Source organism: Microcaecilia unicolor, chromosome 14 (assembly GCF_901765095.1).
Source record: "Microcaecilia unicolor chromosome 14, aMicUni1.1, whole genome shotgun sequence".
Lineage (NCBI taxonomy): Eukaryota > Metazoa > Chordata > Amphibia > Gymnophiona > Siphonopidae > Microcaecilia > Microcaecilia unicolor.
The window spans coordinates 13,285,247-13,308,026 of NC_044044.1; the positions used below are offsets into that span (position 1 = coordinate 13,285,247).

The following is a 22,780-nucleotide window of genomic DNA, read 5'->3' on the forward strand; positions in this document are numbered from 1 at the left end:
ACAGGAATCCAGTGGCTCAAAAGGAGGTTTCATCAGCTGGGTGAGAACGACATTGAGATCCCATGACACTGTAGGAAGTTTGAGTTGGGGCTTTGACAAAAGCAAACCTCTCATGAAGCAAACTACTAAAGGCAGTCCAGAGATCGGCTTACCTTCCACATGGTAATGGTATGCACTAATCGCACTAAGATGAACCCTTACAGAGTTGGTTTTAAGACCAGACTCAGATAAATGTAGAAGGTATTCAAGAAGGGTCTGTGTAGGACAAGAGCGAGGATCTAGGGCCTTGCCATCACACCACACAGCAAACCGTCGCCAGAGGAAAAAGTAACTCCTCTTGGTAGAATCTTTCCTGGAAGCAAGCAAGACACGGGAGACACCCTCTGACAGACCCAAGGAGGCGAAGTCTACGCTCTCAACATCCAGGCCGTGAGGGCCAGAGACCGGAGGTTGGGATGGAGAAGCGCCCCCTCGTTCTGCGTGATGAGGGTTGGAAAGCAGTCCAATCTCCACGGTTCTTCGGAAGACAATTCCAGAAGAAGAGGGAACCAGATCTGACGAGGCCAAAAAGGAGCAATCAAAATCATGGTTCCCCTGTCTTGCTTGAGTTTCAGCAAACTCCTCCCTATCAGAGGAGTGGGAGGATACGCGTACAGGAGGCCTTCCCCCCAAAACAGAAGGAAAGCATCCGAAGCCAGTCTGCCGTGGGCCTGCAGCCCCAAAAACATTGTCCCCCCGGCAAGGGGCATCCGCAATCCGCTGCTGGATTCGATTTTCCAGGTCGAAGGCGCGCAGCCATGAGAGCCTGCGCATCACCACTACCTGCGCAGCGGCCCTGGATGCAACATCAAAAGAGTCAAAGACCCCCCTGGCCAGGAATTTCCTACACGCCTTCAGCTGCCTGACCACCTGCTGAAAGGGCTTGGCCTGCTCAGAAGGGAGCTTGTCCACCAAGTCCGCCAACTGCCGCACATTGTTCCGCATGTGTATGCTCGTGTAGAGCTGGTAGGACTGGATTTTGGCGATGAGCATTGCAGAATGGTAGGCCTTCCGCCCAAAGGAGTCCAAGGTTCTAGAGTCTTTGCCAGGGGGCGCCGAAGCATACTCTCTAGAACTCTTGGCCTTCTTGAGGGCCAGATCCACCACACCAGAGTCGTGTGGCAACTGAGTCCGCATCAACTCCGGGTCCCCATGGATCCGATATTGAGATTCGATCTTCTTGGGGATGTGGGGCGTAGTTAAGGGTTTCGCCCAGTTCGCCAGCAATGTCTTCTTGAAGACATGATGCATGGGTACTGTGGACGATTCCTTAGGTGCCGAAGGATAGTCCAAGAGCTCCAGCATCTCGGCTCATCCTCCGTGACCACAGGAAAGGGAATTGCCGTAGACATTTCCCGGACAAAGGCCGCGAAAGAGAGACTCTCCAGAGGAGAAAGCTGTCTTTCAGGAGAGGGAGTAGGATCAGAAGGAAGACCGTCAGACTCCTCGTCAGAGAAATATCCGACGCCTTCCTCTGCTTCCCACGAGGCCTCCTCGTCAGAGAAATATCCGACGCCTTCCTCTGCTTCCCACGAGGCCTCCTCATCAGTGTCGGACACCAGCTGGTGGACTTCGGTCCGAAGCTGCGCCCGCCTCAACTCCGTGGAAACACGGCCACGGTGGGAGCGTCGAGAAGAGGACTCCCGTAGCGGACACGATGGAGCTCCCTCCATCGACGTCGTCGGGGAGCCCTCCTGGGAGGCGGCCGGCACCGCAAGCTGTACCAGGGCGGGCGTCCTCACCGCAGACGAGGGCCCAGCAGTCGCCTCACTCGACGGCACCGGCGGCGCAAGCACCCCCGGTACTGGAGAAGGGCGAAACAGCTCCTCCAGGATCCCCGGAAGGACAGCCCTGAGGCTCTTGTTCAGAGAGGCTGTGGAGAAAGGCGGTGGGGCCGGTATCGGCGACGAGCTGCGAATCTGTTCCGGGGATGGAGATGGTACCGGGCTGTCCACAGGGGAACGCATCGACACCTCCTGAATGGAGGGTGAGCGGTCCTCCCGATGTCGATGCTTGGGTGCCGGCGGCACCGGCGACTCAGAGCTCTCGGTACCACGCTTGGAGGGTGACCGATGCCGGTGCTTCTTTGCCTTAGCACGACACACGGCCTCGGTACCCCCCGGTACCGAAGAGGAAGACGTCGAATTCAAACGTTTCCTTGGGTCTGGGTCCGAAGAGGGTCGATCTCGGGGGGGGGGGGGGGGGGGGGGCTGTACCGCTGGAGCCCTCGAGACATGCGAAGACCTGTTCATGGGCTCACCGCCACCAGCAGGGGAATGGACAGCCCTCACCTGCACTCCAGACATCGAAGCACCCTCCGACGACATCCTCACGAGGAACGATCCTGGTCTCGCAGCTGCACCAGACGATGACTTCGATACCGAAGGCCTTGATGTCGATGCCAGTACCGATGAACGCGATACCGAAGGCTCCGATGCCGAGGACCGCGGAACGGAGGATGTCGACGCGCCGGATGAAGTCCCGAACAAACTGTTCCACTGGGCTAATCTCGCCACCTGAGTTCTCCTCTTCAAAAGAAGACATACAGGCCTGAGGACGGTGCCCAGCCCCCAGACACTGAAGGTAAGAAGCGTGCCTATCAGTGAGAGAGATTATCCGGCGGCACTAGGTGCACGATTTGAAGCCGCTGGAAGGCTTCGATGACATGGGCGGGAAAATCACGCCGGCAAAATCGAAATCCATGATGGTGAAAAAAGGCACCAAAAACTCACCAAAAAACGAACGGGCGGCGAAAAAGCCGCACTCGACCACGAAAGAAAACTTACGGGCCAAACACTAGAAATAAAGGTAAAATTTAAAAGAGAAAAAAAGACCGCGAATCGCGAGGGATCTCCTAGGTGCGCGGAGCGACCGAAAAAACAGCCGTCCCGAGCCGCGGAAAAAAGGAGACTAGCGAACACGAGCGATTTCGGGCGGGAAGACGGCCGCTTATGCGCACATAGCGGGCAAGCGCGAGGACTAGCAAACGCTGTTGCTAGGAAGATCTCCGATCGGAGGGGCTGCCATGGACATCACCCATTTGTGAGAACAAGCAGCCTACTTGTCCTCGGAGAATGTGATTATTCTCATCCCTCACACACCTATACTACAAGTGAGAACTCAATTATGCTTTACGTAGGCACTTACTCCCCCATCTTCATATACTGTTCCCTAGGATTTCTTCCCAAATGCATTACCCCACACTTTTTACATGGGAACTCTACTGCCACATATTTGTAAGTACATAAGAAATGCCATACTGAATCAAACCAAGAGTCAGCGAAGACCAGTATCTTGTCTCAGACAATTGCCAATATATTACAAAAGCAGATCTATTTCTCATAGTTCATTTCCAGTTATGAACAAAGGCTCTCCCAATTCTCCCAGATTAATAATTTTAGACTTCTCTTGCAAGACCCTGTTCAAACCTTTTTTGAATCTTGCCACGCGAGTCAGCTTAACCACATCCTCAGTCAACAGATTCTACAAAGGAAGTACATATGTGCGGGGGAGGGGGGGGGGAAGAGAGAGAAAGCTTTCTACAGTTAGAAACCCCACTGATTATTTAATAAACTATCATATTCCCTTTTGCATATGTCCTAGTTTTTTGGAAAGGGTAAACAAGTGATTCATGTATACCCCGTTCCACTCCACTCAGTACTTTATAGACCTCTATCATATTCACCTCAGCCATCTCTTCTCCAAGCTGAAGCACCTAACCGCTTTAGCCTTTCCACATAGGGAAGTCATCCCATCCCCTTTATCATTTTTGATGCCCTTCTCTGTACCTTTTCTAATTCCACTATATCTTTTTTGAGATGCGGTGACCAGAATTGCGCACAATACTCGATGTGCGGTCGCACTGAAGGGATGCTTCCCTAGATAAAGCCTTGGTAAGCCTGAGGCCTGAATACAACATGAACCATCTTTTCTGAATCAATATGGATTCTGTAGCCTGAGGCCTGAATACAACATGAACCATCCTTTCTGCAAGAAAAACATGGATTCAGCACTTCTTCCTGGTAGCAGTATGCTAGTAACTTCGTTTAAGGACATGTTGTTTACTTAATCTCCTTCCCATTTATCTCCTCGGAAGTTGTGTAGGAGAGAGCTTTATAGAGACCGTCTCAGAGTAACATCAGTGAACCCTGGAGGGGAGTTTGGCACTGCCAGACAACTACTGATAAGATATTCTTGATGGAAGCCCACCAAGCCCCTAGTTATCATGACCGTATGTACTGGACAGAGGTACACGGTTCATGATTAGTTCCTGATTGTCACCTGGACCCAGAGGGCAGGTCCAATGGGAGAAGAAAAGAACAAAAGGAGAAGAGAAGATGATCTCATGGTGTATGCATCTCTCTCGAAGGAGGGAAACTGAATTGCCCAAACACCTGCGAACTGTAATTCTTTGGCTAAATGCAGCACAAGGTCAAGTTCAGAAGCAGCTCTGTGGCATCTCAAAGACTGAGTACAAACTATCCTGTGCTGGACAGGATCACAACTAAGACCGGATTACAGGTGTTTGCTGCCAGTAGCTAGCTGGATCTCTGAGGAGGAACCAAGTCTTCACTCTATCTGGAGCTGTCACTGCTGACCACTGAGGATGAGGGAAAAGGGATTTCCTTCTACATCAGAGAACCTTCGTTAGAGACCTGTGTTTTTGCTAGTGAAGGACTGGTTTTCTCAGGATATATTATAGTTGTACAATCATATAATCTTTCGTTAACCAAAACACGGGTCTCTAATGAAGGTTCTCTGGCTGTAGAAGGAAATCCCTTTTCCTTCACCCTCAGTGGTCAGCAGTTTTTCTTATACCTATTTTTTCTTATATCTATTGGTAATCTTTAGTATTTTGTGCAGTATATTTTTGTATCTTGCTTTGCTATAATTGCTTATTGTTTTTAAATATATATATTTCCACTAGCATAATTCCTTCTTGTGGACAGCACAGCTAGAATCTAAGGCCAAAGTTTAAGGTACCCTTAGACAAACATGTCCAGTGTGATTGCTATCCGAGTAATTACCTGTCTCTAGCAGTGCCTACAGCACCATGGAGTAATACAAAGGCATTCTAACATTCTCACTTTTGTTTTCCATTCTTTTCTTAACAGTTCCTAACAATATATTTGCTTTCTTAGCTGCCGATGCACATTGAGCAGAGGGTTTCAACATAAAATCAATGTTGACACCTACATCCTTTTCCTGGGCAGTGACTTCTAATGTGGAACCTTGCATCACACAGCTATAATTTGGGTTCCTCTTTCCCACATGCATCACTTTGCACTTGCTCACATTAATATGCCATTGTTAATGCCCAGTCTCCCCGCCTCATAAGGTCTTCTTGCAATTTTTCCACAATCCTCTTGTGTTTTAACAACTTTGAATAACTGTCATCAGGAAATTTAATTACCTCACTAGTTATTCCCATCTCTAAATCATTTATAAATATGTTAAAAAGCAGTGGTCCCAACACCAACCCCATAGGAACGCCACCATCTAGCTTTCTCCACTGAGAATACTGACCGTTTAAACCTTAACCTTCTGTTTTCTATCCTTTAACCAGTTCTTAATCCACAAAAGGACATTTCCTCCTATCCCATAGCTTTCTAATTTCCTCAAGAGTCGTTCATGAGGTACTTTGTCAAATGCATTTTGAAAATCCAGATACACAATATCGACCTGCTCACCTTTATCCATATGTTTCTTCACCCCTTCAAAGAAATGCAGCAGATTGGTGAGGCAAAGTGCATTTACTGATGGCTGCCCCTATTCTGCTTTGGTCAAAAGAAAAAAAAAACTGGAGATTATCTATGGGCATTAGTGTGCTCCAGATAAAAGGCTAAGGCTCACTTGCAGTCCACAGTGTGCAGTGCACTTTCACCAAGATGGGCATGGAGATTCAGGAAGAATACTGGCAGGTCAACCAACTGATTAAGGTGGAATTCCAACATGACCTTAGAACCTTAGGTGATGTGCAAAGAACTGCTCTGCTATGGTAACATTTTGTGTAACATGGATCAGCACTAGGGCCCAAAGCTCACTGGCCCGGTGTGCTGAAGTGACCACCACCAAAACCTTCCAGGTCAAATACTTCAGGTGGTAACAAAAGGCTCAAAAGGAGCTTTCATTAGCTGGATGAGGACAACGCTGAGGTCCCACGACACTGAAAGAGGTTTGATGGGGGACTTTGTTAAAAGCAAACCTCTCATGAACTGAACTAAAGGATGTACATTGTTGGCCAAAAACTCTGGAATGCATCATCTGCCTCTGAGATCACTGAGGGATCTATTTTTAAAAAATCAATGAAGACTGTCACGAAGCACCTAGCCACCTGCCTTGGGTTACCCCGCGGCCACTTAGAGGGCCTATCCCCAGAACAGCTCAGGTCCACCTGCACCTGCCGCTTGTGCTCTACACTAGCACCCTTCTCCTACCAACTGGGTCCCAACCACCTCTGGGCAAGTCTCCCGCTCTCAAATTATCCCCAGTAATTCCTAGATTACTGGGGCCACAGTCCCAATTAAAAAAACAAACAAAGGAGGGTCACGTGACGCTATACACAGGAACGGTCGCTAGTTCATCGGCTCCTGCCATCTCTCATTAATCCCCGTGTTGGAAGCATATCAAAACCCAATTTTTTCATCTGAAAACTGGGTAGGAATCTTGTGCCAGTCATTTTGCCAGCTGTGTGGATCGTGGGATAGGATGGTGTGTAAAACACTGCAGAAAGAAAGAAAAAAAGTTGCACGAGGACAAGATGGCGACGCCAGCAAGTCCTGGGTGCTCACTGGTAGGATCAGCATGGGTCACAGCAGAGGTAACTGGGGCATTGGAAGTGATCCTGTACAAAAGGCTAAGCCTAATTGATTCTAAGCTAAAATGCCTCCAAAGTAATGTGGAACAGCTGGGGCAAGATCTGGCTGGATAACAGCAGCGGATGGGAGAGTTAGAGGACCGGATAACGAAGGCTGAGGAAGTGCAAGACCGCATGCAAAAATTAGTTAAGACCTACGCGGAAAAGCTGGAGGACTTGAAGAACCGCTCCAGATATAATAATTTACGGTAAGCCTCACTTCAATTATTGGAAAAGTAATGGAAGCGATGCTGAAGGAAAGGATAGTGAATTTCTTGGAAGCAAATAAGTTGCAAGATCCACGACAACATGGTTTTACCAAAGGGAAATCGTGCCAAACGAATCTCATTGAATTCTTTGACTGGGTGACAGAATTAAATCGACGTGCTATGGACGTAATCTACTTAGATTTCAGTAAAGCTTTTGACACGGTTCCCCACAGGAGGTTCTTGAATAAACTAGACGGGCTGAAGATAGGACCCGAAGTGATGAACTGGATTAGGAACTGGTTGATGGGCAGACGCCAGAGGGTAGTGGTAAATGGAGTTCGCTCGGAGGAGAGAAAGGTGAGTAGTGGAGTGCCTCAGGGATCGGTGCTGGGGCCGATTCTATTCAATATATTTGTGAGTGATATTGCCGAAGGCTTACAAGGTAAAGTTTGCCTTTTTGCGGATGACACCAAGATTTGCAACAGAGTGGACACTCCGGAGGGAGTGGAAAGCATGAAAAAAGATCTGCGGAAGCTAGAAGAATGGTCTAACGTTTGGCAATTAAAATTCAATGCGAAGAAATGCAAAGTGATGCACTTAGGGAGCAGAAATCCACGGGAGACGTATGTGTTAGGCGGTGAGAGTCTGATAGGTACGGACAGGGAGAGGGATCTTGGGATGATAGTATCTGAGGACCTGAAGGCGTGTACTGGCTTCAAGTGCTTCACGGTGCTGCATTGGTGTGGGTTGGGCCTCTATGGGTTTCAGTGTGCTGTCTGTGTTTCAGTGTGCTGCCTGGGTCTAGGGAGTGTGACATCATCAGGGAGGGCCTTGATAAGAAAGTGGTGTTCTTTCCTTCAGGGCCTTTGAAACGGTTGTGTTTGCTTTAGGTAGGGTGGTGCAGTGTGCACTTCTGACTTTGTGTCTAGTTTCCCTGCTTGCTTTTGCTAAGGTCCAGGTTAGTGTTAGTGCAGTGTGCACTGGTGACTGTGTGTTTAGCTTTCCTGCTTTTCCCTTGTGGTTCCCCTGCTTTTCCCTCTTGGTTTTGGAAGCATTGCTGTGTGTAGGGCTTTGGAAGCTCTGTTGCTGATAGAAGTACTTCAGGGTTTGGTGTTGTTAGGAACACTGCAGAGTTTGCTGTTAGAAGTACTTCTGGTGTTTGTGCTATTGGGAGCATTGCAGTCTTTGCTGTTTGTGTTTGGTGATTTAGAAGCAATTTTGGCTTATGTGTTAGCTTCCCTGCTTTTTCCTTGTGGCTCCCCTGTCTTCCCTTTTAGTGCTAGGAGCTCTTCTGGTTGCTTGCCAGAGTAGTGCTTAGGAAGCTCTTTTGCTAGCTTGTGTATCTAGTTCCCTGCTCTGTTAGTTTAGGGCTTAGGAAGTCCCTTTGTTGAGCAAGGCTTAGGAGCTCCTGTTTAGTACAGGGCTTAGGAAGTCCTTTTGTCAGTTTACTGTTAGGAACACTCCTGCTCGTTTAGGGCTTGGGAGCACTTAGATCAGTTTAGGTTTAGGAGTACTTCTGTTTCCAGTCCTGGTCCCTGTGTCATCCGGTAAGTCCTGCAGACCACTCGAACCCAAGGGCTCAACCCTTGTGGGGGGGGGGGGGGGGGGGGGGGGCAAGCGCAGGTGAAGCTGTAAAGACCAGTCCAGTGTGCTCCAGTCCAGTGTGTGTTCCAGTCTGGTGCGCTCCAGTCCAGTGTGTTCCGGTCCGGTGTGTGTTCCAGTCTGGTGGATTGCAGTCCAGTGTTCCAGTCCTGTGTCCTCCAGTCCATGTGTTCCGGTTCGCTGGGCAGTGCCTGCAGTCCCTGCCAGTGTGCTTGCCCAGCGTTGGTTGGTGGGTTTTGCCTGCTGCTGTTGCTCCTCGTCAGCAGCCCAAGGGTTCATGTTTGCTCCAGAGCCCGGCCCCGCGGGCTCTGAACCTGAGAACCTGACACAAATCAAGGTAAGGTATACACAAAAAATGGCACATGTGAGTTTATCTTGTTGGGCAGACTGGGTGGACCATGCAGGTCTTTTTCTGCCGTCATCTACTATGTTACTATGTTTTGTGGGCTTACCTGAAGCAGTGGCGGATTGAGATCTTCGTGGGTTCCTGGAAACATGGCTGACTAAAGAACTGACACTCCCGGCATCGGTGGGCCCGTTGCAGATAGAGCGGGAGCACAGGATTGGACTTAAATGTCCTAACACTACCCATTCGAAGGTGGTTATCTGCAGATTTCTGAATTTTGCTGAAAAATGAGCGGTTCTGCAAGCTTTACATAGAGGCAGGGAGCTGAAATATGAAAAGAACAGAGTATCGAGGCAGGTGGAGACCAACTCGATGCCTCACTGTTCCCAGTGTCTCTGGGCCTCGCAGCAGCCATCCCTACCTCAACACCTGATGTCAATGCCTCTCTCCTCAACGCCAATGGGCTGGACCGTGCTCCAAAAAGTTTCTCTCTCTCAGCCTCTCGGGAAATTTGCGTCCTTTTCTTCATATGAAGACAAAGGACGCAATTTGCTGGGCTATGGTCGGATCCAAGGCACTGAATACACCAACAATATTATTAACATTTGTATAGCGCTACCAGACGCACGCAGCGCTGAACACCTGACATAGAGAGCCAGTCCCTGCTCAATACTCGAGATGGTCCGGATGCAAAGAGTACAACGTTTGAAGCCACTGCGAGTCTTCGATGACATGGAAGGGAAAATGGCTTCGGCTAAATAAAAAGGCTCTGTTGTACCTAAGAAAAAAAAATAAAGGCACAAAAATGGGGAAACCCCAACCAAGCAAGCCTAAATGCGGCCCGTGGCAAATAATAAAGAAAGGGAAAATTAGGATCTTACCGTGATAATTTTCTTTCCTTTAGTCATAGCAGATGCAGCCATTACAGATAGGATGTGTCCATCAACCAGCAGAGGGAGATAGAGAGCACACTTTTTTCAGTGCCTCATACCAGCTTGCTCCACTGCCTCTCTTCAGTATTTGAAGCTTCCAAAGCAGTATGGCAAACCGCAATGGGAATAACATGAGCTTTCCTCACAGCGAACGATGGCCCTACAACAAAGGGCATTAACTCACAATGGAGGGAATGAAACATCCTCCCGGAGGGCATAAACTCATCCTCCACTGAGACATAACTGGAGGGAATAAACTCATCCTCCCGGAAGGAATAAACTCATCCTCCAAAACATGAAACTGGAGGGAATTAAGTCATCCGCCGTTAATTGAACAAGAATCCTGAAGACTGTTTTCCGACTTTCTCCCAAGGATGGAATCTCCAGGAAACACGAACAGAACCTGAAATAGATTTACAGCAGATAGCATCAGACAGGGAGGGATCATGGCTGCATCTGCTATGACTAAAGGAAAGAAAATTATCACGGTAAGAACCTAATTTTCCCTTCCTTGTCATCAAGCAGATGCAGCCATTACAGATGGGATGTATCAAAGCAATCCCTAGATAGGGTGGGAACAAGCCACACCCCGCGCCAGCACTTGCGCTCCAAAATGTGCGTCCCTCCTGGCAGCCACATCCAGCCTGTAATGTCGGGCAAAAGAGAGCTTAGAAGCCCATGTTGCTGCACTACAAATCTCTTGAAGAGAGAGTGCTCCAGTTTCAGCCCAATTAGAGGAAATTCCTCTAGTGGAATGCGCCTTAAAGGCATCAGGCGGAGGCTGGCCGGCAAGCAAATAAGCTGAAAAGATAGATTCTTTAAGCCAGCAGGCAATAGTGGCTTTAGACGCTAGAGACTCTCTGTGAGGACCTGATAGCAAAACAAACAGATGATCAGAGGTCTAGAAAGAGTTAGTAACTCGCAGATACTGCAGCAGAGTCCTGCGCACGTCCAACAGGTGCAATTGCCCAAAAGATTCTGGAAACTCCTCCTCGACAAAGGAGGGCAAGAAAATAGGTTGGTTTAGGTGAAACGCTGAAACCACCTTAGGCAAGGAAGGAAGGCACGGTCCGAACCGTGACCCCGGACTCTGAAAACTGCAGAAAAGGGTCTCTACAGGACAGCGCCTGGAGCTCTGACACCCGTCTCGCCGAAGTAATGGCCACTAACAAGACGGCCTTCAGTGTCAAATCTTTCTCTGAAGCACGCCGAAGTGGTTCAAAGGGAGCACCCTGAAGGGCCTTCAGCACTAGCCCCAGGTTCCAAGCTGGACAAGGTGCACGCACAGGAGGACGGAGCCGAAGCACCCCTCTAAGAAACCGTGCCACATCCGGATGAGCAGCTAAAGACACGCCTTCAACCTTGCCACGCAGGGAGGCCAACGCTGCCACTTGCACCCGCAGGGAATTATAGGCCAAGCCTTTTTGTACACCATCCTGCAAAAAGTCCAGAATCGGCGAGACAGGAGCCCGCAGGGGTGTGATCTCTCTGGAAGCACACCAGACTTCAAACTGGTGCCAAATCCTGGCATAAGCCACGGAAGTGGAACGCTTGCGGGCTTGCAGGAGAGTGGTAATTACTTTATTGGAATAGCCTCTGCCTCTCAATTGCGCCCTATCAATCGCCAGGCCATAAGACCAAACCGGCCGGCGTCCTCCATGGTCACCGGACCCTGTGACAACAGGTTGGGAACCAGAGGTAACTGAAGGGGATCCTCTACGAGCATCTGTCGGAGGTCCACATACCAAGGCCTCCTGGGCCAATCCGGGGCGACGAGAACCACTTCTCCTGGATGCAGTCGAATCCGCAGGAGCACTCGCCCTATCAAGGGCCACGGAGGGAACACATACAGGAGGCCAGGGTTGAGCCAAGGCATCCAACCCCGCCGCGCGAGGATCTCTCCGTCTGCTGAAGAAGCACGGGACTTTGGCATTGGTGCTTGTCGCCATTAGATCCATCACGGGCTTGCCCCACTTGGCACATATCTGCAGGAACACTTCGTCTGCAAGTTCCCACTCCGCTGGATCGATCTGATGCCTGCTTAGATAATCGGCTTACACACTGCTCTGACCTGCAATGTGAGCTGCCGACAAACTGTAGATGCAGCTCGGCCCAGTGGCAAATTTGTTCAGCCTGCGCGGCTAGAGCTCTGCACTGAGTGCCGCCTTGTCGATTTATGTAGGCCACTGCTGTCGTGTTGTCCGACATCACTCTGACAGCCAATCCTTCCAGGGTCACTTGAAAGGCCAGAAGCGCCTGAAACACTGCTTTCAACTCTAGGCGGTTGATGGACCACTCCGACTCCTCGGGTGTCCATAGACCCTGGGCATGCTTCCCCTTGCAATGTGCGCCCCAGCCTTTCAGGCTGGCATCTGTCACCACTAGGCACCAATCAGGGAGCGCCAGCAGCATTCCTCGCCGCAGCATGCTGTCTGAGAGCCACCACTCCATGCTGAGTCGGGCCGCAGGGAGCCAAGAGAGTCTGCATTGGTAATCCTGAGATACTGGAGACCATCTTTGGAGTAGAGCATACTGTAGAGGTCTCAGGTACGCTCTCACCCAGGGCACCAGTTCCATGGTGGCCGTCATCAATCCAAGCAGCTGGACAATGTCCCAAGCTCGCGGGCGGGGCATCCTCAGGAGCAGACGGACCTGATTCTGAAGCTTGCACCGAGCTTATCGTCTTTCCACCAAAACCCACTTCTCCTCTTCCTCCACTCTCTATCTCAGCTGATGGCACCCTCATCCTCCCCGTTTCATCTGCCCGCAACCTCGGAGTCATCTTCGACTCCTCCCTCTCCTTCTCTGCGCATATCCAGCAGATAGCCAAGACTTGTCGCTTCTCTCTCTCTAACATCAGCAAAATTCGCCCTTTCCTCTCTGAGCACACCACCCGTACTCTCGTCCACGCTCTCATTACCTCTCGCCTGGACTACTGCAACCTACTCCTCACTGGCCTCCCACTTAGCCATCTATCCCCCCTTCAATCTGTTCAGAACTCTGCTGCACGTCTTATATTCCGCCTGAACCGATATACTCATATCACCCCTCTTCTCAGGTCACTTCACTGCCTTCCAATCAGATACCGCATACAGTTCAAGCTTCTCCATCTTACCTACAAATGCAGTCTGCAGCCCCTCATTACCCCTTACGTTCCCGCCCGTAACCTCCGCTCACAGGACAAATCCCTCCCCTCAGTACCCTTCTCTACCACCGCCAACTCCAGGCTCCGCTCATTCTGCCTCGTCTCACCCTATGCTTGGAATAAACTTCCTGAGCCCTTACGCCAAGCCCCCTCCCTACCCATCTTCAAATCCTTGCTCAAAGCCCACCTCTTCAATGTTGCTTTCGGCACCTAACCTTTATACCTTTCAGGAAATCTAGACTGCCCCTATTTGACTAACTGTACATTTGTCCTTTAGATTGTAAGCTCCTTTGAGCAGAGACTGTCCTTCTATGTTAAATTGTACAGCGCTGCATAACCCTAGTAGCACTTTAGAAATGTCAAGTAGTAGTAGTAGTAGGTACACATATCCCAAGGCTGTGTCGAACCTGGCCCCCAAATATTCTAGAGACTGCGAGGGAGTCAGGTGACTTTTGATCATATTGACGACCCAGACCAGAGACTGAAGTACTGAGACCACTCTGGCTGTTACATGCTGACTCTCTGCAGCAGAGTGTGCTCGAATGAGCCAGTCGTCCAGGTACGGGTGAACCCGAATACCCTCTCGCCTTAAAAAGGCAGCTACTACCACCATAAACTTCGAAAAGGTGCGGGGAGCTGTGGCGAGGCCAAAAGACAAGGCCCGGAACTGGAAATGCTTTCCCATCACCGCAAACCTCAGAAACTTCTGGTGCAGGGGCCAAATTGGAATGTGCAAGTAAGCTTCTTTCAGGTCCAGAGACGTGAGAAACTCTCCTGGCTGTACCGCCGCAATGACGGAGCGCAGGTTTTCCATGTGAAAATGCCGCACTCTCAGGGACTTGTTTAATTCTTTTAAGACCAGAATAGGGCGAAAAGACCCTCCTTTTCGCAGCACCACAAAGTAGATGGAGTAGCGGCCGCAGCCGTGTTCGGCGGGAGGTACCGGGGACACGGCCCCTATCTGAATCAGACCTTGTAAAGTCTCCTCTACCGCTGCCCGTTTGGCGGCAGAACCGCATCGGGACTCCACAAACACGTCTCTTACAGGGGCCTTGAATTCTATTTTGTAACCGTCTCTGATCAGGTCCAAGACCCACTGATCTGAGGAAATGTTGGCCCATTCCTCGGCAAAGAGGGAAAGACGTCCTCCGATGACAGGACTTGAGGAGAGGGCCGGCGCACCATCATTGAGAGGGTCGCCCCTGAACTCCAGGCCTTGAGCCAGTGGCTGTGGAATGTTTGTCCGAGCGAAAGGTGTTCCTCTGCTGAAAATGGGCACGAGAAGTGAACCCAGCAGAACGCCCCGGGCGGTACCTTCGAGCTTCACGGAAGCGAGGTCTGTAAGAGGAGTGGACCGTCCCACCCTTAGAGGAAGGCCGAGGCCTATCTTCGGGCAAGCGCTGGGGTTTAGCCTCACCCAGGCCCTTCACAATTTTCTCCAACTCCTCACCAAACAGGAGAAGGCCTTGAAAAGGCAACTTCACCAACCTTTGCTTAGAGGCCATGTCCGCCACCCAATGCCGTAGCCAAAGAGAATGGCGAGCTGCCACTGCTACTGCCATGTGTTTAGCCGAAGCTCTGACAATATCATAAAGGGCGTCAGCAAGAAAGGACAAGGCCGACTCCATCCGCGGAGCCACATCTGAAAAGGGCTCCGCTCTATCACCGGGCTGTTCCACTGCCTGTTGCAACCAAGCCAGGCAGGCTCTAGCAGCATAACAACTGCATGCAGACGCCCGAATAGTGAGACCTGCAATTTCAAATGACCGTTTAAGTGCTGATTCCAGTCTACGGTCTTGAATATCCTTCAGGGCAACACCTCCTTCAACAGGGAGGGTAGTTCTCTTTGTCACAGTTGTGACTAGGGCAACCACTTTAGGCATAGCAAAGCGAGCCATATGCTCCACACTCAGAGGGTATAATTGCCCCATAGCCCAGGAAACTTTCAAAGGTCCCTCGGGGTCAGCCCATTGAGCCGAAATAAGCTCTTGGATGGAGTCATGCAAAGGAAAGGCTCGAGCAGGCTTTTTGGTACTAGCCATCCTAGGATTCAGAGGAGGCTGTGCCACTGGCAGGGTCCTCAATAGAGAGAGCCTGCAGGGCATCAGAAATAAGCGCTGGCAGCTCATCACGGTGGAAAATACTCACCGCGGAGGGATTGTCCAGATACTGAGTCACTTCTGCACCAGACTCTGGCTCCTCAGACCATGAAGGCCTGCCAGAGTCCTCTGAATCCTCGCAGCCCGACCAGGGGGGGGGGGGGGGGGGAAATGGAGGTGCAGCACTCTCTGAAGGGGACTGAGCCCTTCTGCGCTTAATATTCTGCCAATTATCAGGGAATAACGCCTCAGAGGGCATACCCAGGCTAGAATCCACGGGGGGGGGGGGGGGGGGGGGGCATTAGAAGAGGCCCATGCCGGGCTTTGTGGGAGAGCTCTTTTAAGACAAAATCAGGGGAGAAAAACTCACCCTGGGCACCAGGATAGCCGGGGCTAGTAGCTCCCATATCAGCCTCACTCCGAGGCCTCCCCCCGGGCTCAGGACTCTCCGTCTCAGCGGAGGTCACACCATGTGGTAAATTCAAAATGGCGCCCGCTGCCAGCTCAGAGCGCGAAGAATCGTCGCTCGCCATGCTCGGGCCGGCTCTAACGTCTGTACAGCATGATTTACAGAGCCCCGCTGCTGATCTGCGCTTGCCACACTTGGAACAGCGCTTTACTGTCTCCGCAGCCATCGCCGAAAACAGCGGTAAAATTCAAAATGGCGGTTCGCACCAAATCGCCCCAATCGCGGGCCCACCCCGGAGGAGTCAGAAAACACTCTTACCTCACTGGACCGAGTATCACAGCTCTGGTCCCACAGAAAAAGGCAAGGAAAAACCTCTGTTCCAGCGTCTAAGCGGCAAAGCCCGATGCAACTTTTTTTTTTTTTTTTTTTAAACGCTGTGAGGAAAGCAGAAGTAAATAGAACTCCGGAGGCTCAGGTGAGTGGGAAAGGCAGGGAAAGGGCGAACCTATGTGCCTGCATCCACTGTTGGTGGGGAAGGACAGGGAAAGCTAAGCAATGTGTCTACATCCACGGAGGTATGGGTAAGGCAGGGAAAGGGCAAACCTATGTGCCTTTAAAGTGAAGCTGCTATAGCCTCCAACACCCCTGCTAACAACTGGCAAAAGCACAGGAGCAACCTCCGGGCAGCTTTTAGATGGAACTCGAAGAAGCTGCAGCCACTCTGCTAGGGGAGATAGAGAATACTGAAGAGAGGCAGTGGAGCAAGCTTGTATGAGGCACTGAAAAAAGTGTGCTATCTCCCTCTGCTGGTTGATGGACACAACCCATCTGTAATGGCTGCATCTGCTTGATGACAAGGAAACAAACACAGGCAAACAAAGGGGTGTTTGTTTATTTTTTTAAAGAGATGAAATAATTAAATGAAAAAAGCTGAAAAACAGCCGTACAACACAGAAAAAAAGGCTCTTTCCAGGGCACAAAAAGGAGCTGCTGAATAAAGCGCTGCTCCTCCCGCAGAGAAAAAAAAAACTGAGGAGCGCAGTCGTGCAACAAGCGGGAAGGCACTCCATGCATGCGCAGGATGCGGCACACGCAACAGAAGGCTCTGGCAACTTTTTTCCTATATATCATGCCGGTTCCTGGGCAGATGTGGATCATCGACCCACTTGTGAGTATAATTAAGCCTGCTTGTCCTCAGAGAACCATTGTTATTGCAGTACAATAACAGCAGTTGTCAAATTTCTACAAGTTTTATATTTTATGTTTATTCATAATCCCCCTTCATTGTAAGAGCAGAATATGATTATTTTTTTTTAATGATGCATTTTGTGGATTCTTTTATGTTCATTGTAAACCATCTATAACCCTGGTTAAGTAGGAGGTCTAAAAATGGATTAGACAAAAAGATAAACAACTTACCAGCAGCGGTGGCGGTGATGGCCCAGGAGCAAAAGGCACTCTTCCCCACATCTTGATAACCTCCCCCAGAGGTTGGAACCCCTCATCACAACCACGTTTTACCAAGAGGGACATGGTGAAGTAGCCAGCATGGAACCACTCTGCCATCTCCTGCGTAGTAAAGGGGCCTAGAGCAGCAATAGGGGGAAGCAAGGGAGAGAAGTGGTTGCATCAGTTGGTAGTAACAGTTTCACGTAGCACCAAAAGAGGCAATGTTATGTTAAAAGGATTTATAGAAATCTAGAGGGGCTCCAAATAAACATATGAAAAATACACAATGGACACTAAGGGGGCTATTTTATAACCTGGTGCCTCCATTTAGGCATGCTAATGTGCCAATGTGCCGCGCACCAATTCTATTACCAGCATCTGTGCACCAAGATGCTGTTACAGAATACTAGCATAAACTCAAAATTGGGATGCAGCGATGTATGCCAGTCAATGGCAGGCACTACGTGCACCATGCAAACCACATAACCTAGTATTCTATAAATTAAGCGAGTAAGCTGGAGAGATAGCCATAACCCAATGTCCCCCCTGCAGTTACACGCTATAGCACCGAGATGCAACCTTATAGAATAGTGCCAAGTGCACTTATGTGAATACTGCCAATTTTGGTGCCTCTGATGCATGTTAAAAGTAGGCACCAAGTAACAGAATTGCCCTTTGCATGTGACATTCTAGATTCAGAGAGCTGACATGGATATACACAATATATATAATATCTGACAGTGCAATGTCTTATTTCAAGCTGAAGTGATTTCTCCTCAATATCAATACACATTCCAGATGAAGTTGTACAAGAAGTTGACTTGAGCATTCTAACGAAGAAAATGAAGAACCAAACAGCAAGCAGTAGATAACAAGGCTATTTAACTTCTAACAGGGGTTCTCAGTGAACAGCAGGATAAGTCATCAAGTCATTAGGTAACATGCAACAGCACCAAATGTTAGACTCCTCTTTAAACATAGCTAGTGAAAAACATATTGAGTATGTGCAGGAGTTCCCACACAACAATATTCTCTTTGCTTGTCAGTCTACTGCAGAGCACTGGATGCTTCAACCACAGGGCCTCTGTGACTGTCTGTGGTAAAAGGTGAACCACCTCACTTTCTCTTGGAGAAGTCAGATATAGTCAGCCACATATTTAATTTTCATTTCAACTTTATTTGATATACTGCTAATCTAGGACATCTTAGGCAACTCCAAGCTCAAGGCAAAAGGTAGAGATAAAATGCTAAAAGTAGACATTCAACCCAATCTGGAGGGTATGACATTGTAAGCTGACAAAATAAATTCTGGAGAACTACTTCAAAGGCACTATCTTTCCAGAGGATTAGCCACGTAGCGGTACTTTGTCATTGTATGAATTACAGACCTTGTGGCCACTTGACAGACTTTGGGTAAAGAAGCTGAATGGTGGGCTCAAACTCTTAGGATGATGCATTTCAGTTTTGCAATAGTAAACAGATATGTAGTGCAATATCCAAAACACGAACATCTGTTGATATGTTAATAGGATAGACACAGCTGAGAGGCTATTCTGTGATCTTCTGTTTACAGACAGTGTAAGTGTGTAGCAATAGTCAAGATTGTGAATCTGTTCCCTTTGTGCTCACAAAATGTAGTTAGATAGTTACAAGAAGGAATTTAGGATAGGTTTGAAGGACCACTTTCCAACAATGGAACTGTGTATAGAGTGGATAATGAACAATGCTTGCAGATCAATAACTCATTGGGCAGAAATGACGACTAATAATGTCTCCCCCCCTTGTTATTTAATATTTTAATGGAGCTGTTAGCTTGTTATCTGTAAAGTCTCAGACTGTAGGCTTTCATCTATGCAAATATTACTATTATCCTACCTTTTACTTTGGGAAATGTAGATCAGTAATCAAATCTCCAATGTTTGTCAAAAGTAGCAGCTTGGGTTCACTCATTTAAATTAAAATTGAACAAAGAGAAGACCAAATTTTTATGGGTGGGTGCGCCAACTTTCACAAGAGATAATCATGTCATAGAGATTGACAGTCTCAAATTGAAGTTAGATTCTGTTCTAGAATTTCAGGTGTTGAAGTAGATGGTCAACTGTCCTTAGGGTGTTCAGGTTGGTGTTGCTTCTTAGAAAAGAAAGGGTCATTCATAGCAATACTTCAGTTGCTAGTCCAATCTTTAGTACTCTCACAATTTGATTACTGTGACTCCATATATATTGGCTGTTCAAAGACTTTGAAGGTTAAAATGCAAGAAGTACAGAATGCTGCAATAACAGTAATCTTTACAGTAGATACAGTGGGGGAAATAAGTATTTGATCCCTTGCTGATTTTGTAAGTTTGCCCACTGACAAAGACATGAGCAGCCCATAATTGAAGGGTAGGTTATTGGAAACAGTGAGAGACAGCACATCACAAATTAAATCCGGAAAATCACATTGTGGAAAGTATATGAATTTATTTGCATTCTGCAGAGGGAAATAAGTATTTAATCCCTCTGGCAAACAAGACCTAATACTTGGTGGCAAAACCCTTGTTGGCAAGCACAGCGGTCAGACGTCTTCTGTAGTTGATGATGAGGTTTGCACACATGTCAGGAGGAATTTTGGTCCACTCCTCTTTGCAGATCATCTCTAAATCATTAAGAGTTCTGGGCTGTCGCTTGGCAACTCGCAGCTTCAGCTCCCTCCATAAGTTTTCAATGGGATTAAGGTCTGGTGACTGGCTAGGCCACTCCATGACCCTAATGTGCTTCTTCCTGAGCCACTCCTTTGTTGCCTTGGCTGTATGTTTTGGGTCATTGTCGTGCTGGAAGACCCAGCCACGACCCATTTTTAAGGCCCTGGCGGAGGGAAGGAGGTTGTCACTCAGAATTGTACGGTACATGGCCCCATCCATTCTCCCATTGATGCGGTGAAGTAGTCCTGTGCCCTTAGCAGAGAAACACCCCCAAAACATAACATTTCCACCTCCATGCTTGACAGTGGGGACGGTGTTCTTTGGGTCATAGGCAGCATTTCTCTTCCTCCAAACACGGCGAGTTGAGTTCATGCCAAAGAGCTCAATTTTTGTCTCATCTGACCACAGCACCTTCTCCCAATCACTCTCGGCATCATCCAGGTGTTCACTGGCAAACTTCAGACGGGCCGTCACATGTGCCTTCCGGAGCAGGGGGACCTTGCGGGCACTGCAGGATTGCAATCCGTTATGTCGTAATGTGTTACCAATGGTTTTCGTGGTGACAGTGGTCCCAGCTGCCTTGAGATCATTGACAAGTTCCCCCCTTGTAGTTGTAGGCTGATTTCTAACCTTCCTCATGATCAAGGATACCCCACGAGGTGAGATTTTGCGTGGAGCCCCAGATCTTTGTCGATTGACAGTCATTTTGTACTTCTTCCATTTTCTTACTATGGCACCAACAGTTGTCTCCTTCTCGCCCAGCGTCTTACTGATGGTTTTGTAGCCCATTCCAGCCTTGTGCAGGTGTATGATCTTGTCCCTGACATCCTTAGACAGCTCCTTGCTCTTGGCCATTTTGTAGAGGTTAGAGTCTGACTGATTCACTGAGTCTGTGGACAGGTGTCTTTCATACAGGTGACCATTGCCGACAGCTGTCTGTCATGCAGGTAACGAGTTGATTTGGAGCATCTACCTGGTCTGTAGGGGCCAGATCTCTTACTGGTTGGTGGGGGATCAAATACTTATTTCCCTCTGCAGAATGCAAATAAATTCATATACTTTCCACAATGTGATTTTCCGGATTTAATTTGTGATGTGCTATCTCTCACTGTTACCAATAACCTACCCTTCAATTATGGGCTGCTCATGTCTTTGTCAGTGGGCAAACTTACAAAATCAGCAAGGGATCAAATACTTATTTCCCCCACTGTAAGTGTGCACCTATTAATCCTCTTGTTAATTACATTGGCTGACGGTAGAGGCCAGGTTACAATTTAAAGTTATCTATATTGGTCTTTAAGGCCTTTCATGGAGATATTCCAGCTTATTTGATTGATCACTTTTTTCTGAATGGAAGTCATTTTTAGATCTACCAGAAACTCTTATTTGCTAGGTTTTCCTTCCATTCAGAATGTCAAGGCATTGCATCCTTTTAAAGCCTCCCTATCACATCAAGCAGCATCTTGCTGGGAACATTTACTTCCCGCCAATGAACACATAGAAAACTACTATCAGTTTAGAAAGCTGCTGAAGACACTTTTTTTTAGAAAATATTTTTTGAATGTTAACATGATTTGTTATTATTTGGTTTCTTTGTTTTTTAAGGTTTATCTGCTGAACTATAAATTCTCTAGAGAATTCTTCAGACTTTCTTGTTGTTACCCACATTGAACTCGTTGGCTATTGCGGGATATATTATTATAATGTAATGTTGTCCAAGAAGCATACTTTACTGAAGCATGGTTCATGGCTTTCAAAAGAGATCCTTTATTAGTTAGGAAAGCACAACATAAAAAAAAGTATTTGCATACTAGGTCAGACCAAAGGTCAAGTGCAGTACCCTGTTTCCAACAGTGGCCAATCCAGGTAACAAGTACCTGATACATATGCACACATGGGCGGATGCATTCAAGCTGAAACTCAATGCAGAAAAAACCCAATGTCTAATACTCACCTCACAACACAATACGAACAAATTCACCACCATTGACACACCAAAACTGAATCTTCCAATTTCAGTCACCCTAAAAATTCCATCAATAGACATCTAACACAACCAAGAAGATGTTCCATTCAATGTGGAAATTAAAAAAAAAGAGTAAGACCTTTCTTCCCAAGAACCGTCTTCCGCAACCTGGTACAATCAATGGTACTCAGCCACCTAGATTACTGCAATGCACTCTACGCTGGCTGCAAAGAGCAAATAATCAAGAAACAGACAGCTCAGAACACTGCAGCTAGACTCATATTCGGTAAAACAAATACGAAAGCGCTAAACCCCTACGAAAAAAGATGCACTGGCTCCCACTCAAAGAACGCATTACGTTCAAAATATGCACCCTAGTTCATAAAATCATTCACAGCGACGCACCAGCCTACATGTCAGACCTGATAGACCTACCACCCAGGAATGCTAAAAAATCATCCCGCACATTCCTTAATCTTCACTTCCCAAACTGTAAAGGTCTCAAATACAAACGCATGCGTCAACCTTTTCCTACCTGAGCACACAATTCTGGAATGTGCTGCCGCGTAATCTAAAAACGATCCATGAACTAGCTAACTTTCAAATTCTACTGAAGACTCATCTCTTCAACAAGGCATACAACAATGAACAAATATGAACTCCTGCACACATATTCAGAACTGCCTCCACTATATCTACTTGCCAAAATATTAACATGTTTTGTCATCATCACGCTACCCAAGATCCTTTTGCTATTACTAAACGTATATTTTCTTATATAATTCTTATATATTTCTTATATATCTCTTATTATGTTTGCTAAAAAATACTATCATGTTCTATCATTATCATGTTACCCAAAATCCTTCTGTTATTACTAAATGTATACTTTCTCATGCATTTCCACTACTCATGACGTATTGTAAGCCACATTGAGCCTACAAAGAGCTGGGAAAATGTGGGATACAAATGCAACAAATAATAATAATAGGTTACAAAAAGTAGCCAGATTCCATACTTTTCCTCAAGTCTACCTTAATACCAT

The 22,780-nt window shown here is 47.9% G+C and overlaps 1 protein-coding gene across 6 annotated transcripts in view; it reads right to left on the reverse strand.

Annotated features, from left to right (window-relative positions):
- Window positions 1-22,780, reverse strand: part of GIGYF1 (GRB10 interacting GYF protein 1) — a 316,678-nt gene that overhangs the window by 105,968 nt on the left and 187,930 nt on the right. For all 6 annotated transcript variants that reach the window (XR_003939962.1, XM_030186350.1, XM_030186348.1 and 3 more), the window contains exon 14: window positions 17,057-17,223. Coding sequence is in view for 5 of the 6 variants with exons in the window: in XM_030186350.1 (XP_030042210.1) it covers window positions 17,057-17,223 (167 nt within the window). In the remaining variant the exon portion in view is untranslated. The remainder of the gene's footprint in view (window positions 1-17,056; window positions 17,224-22,780) is intronic.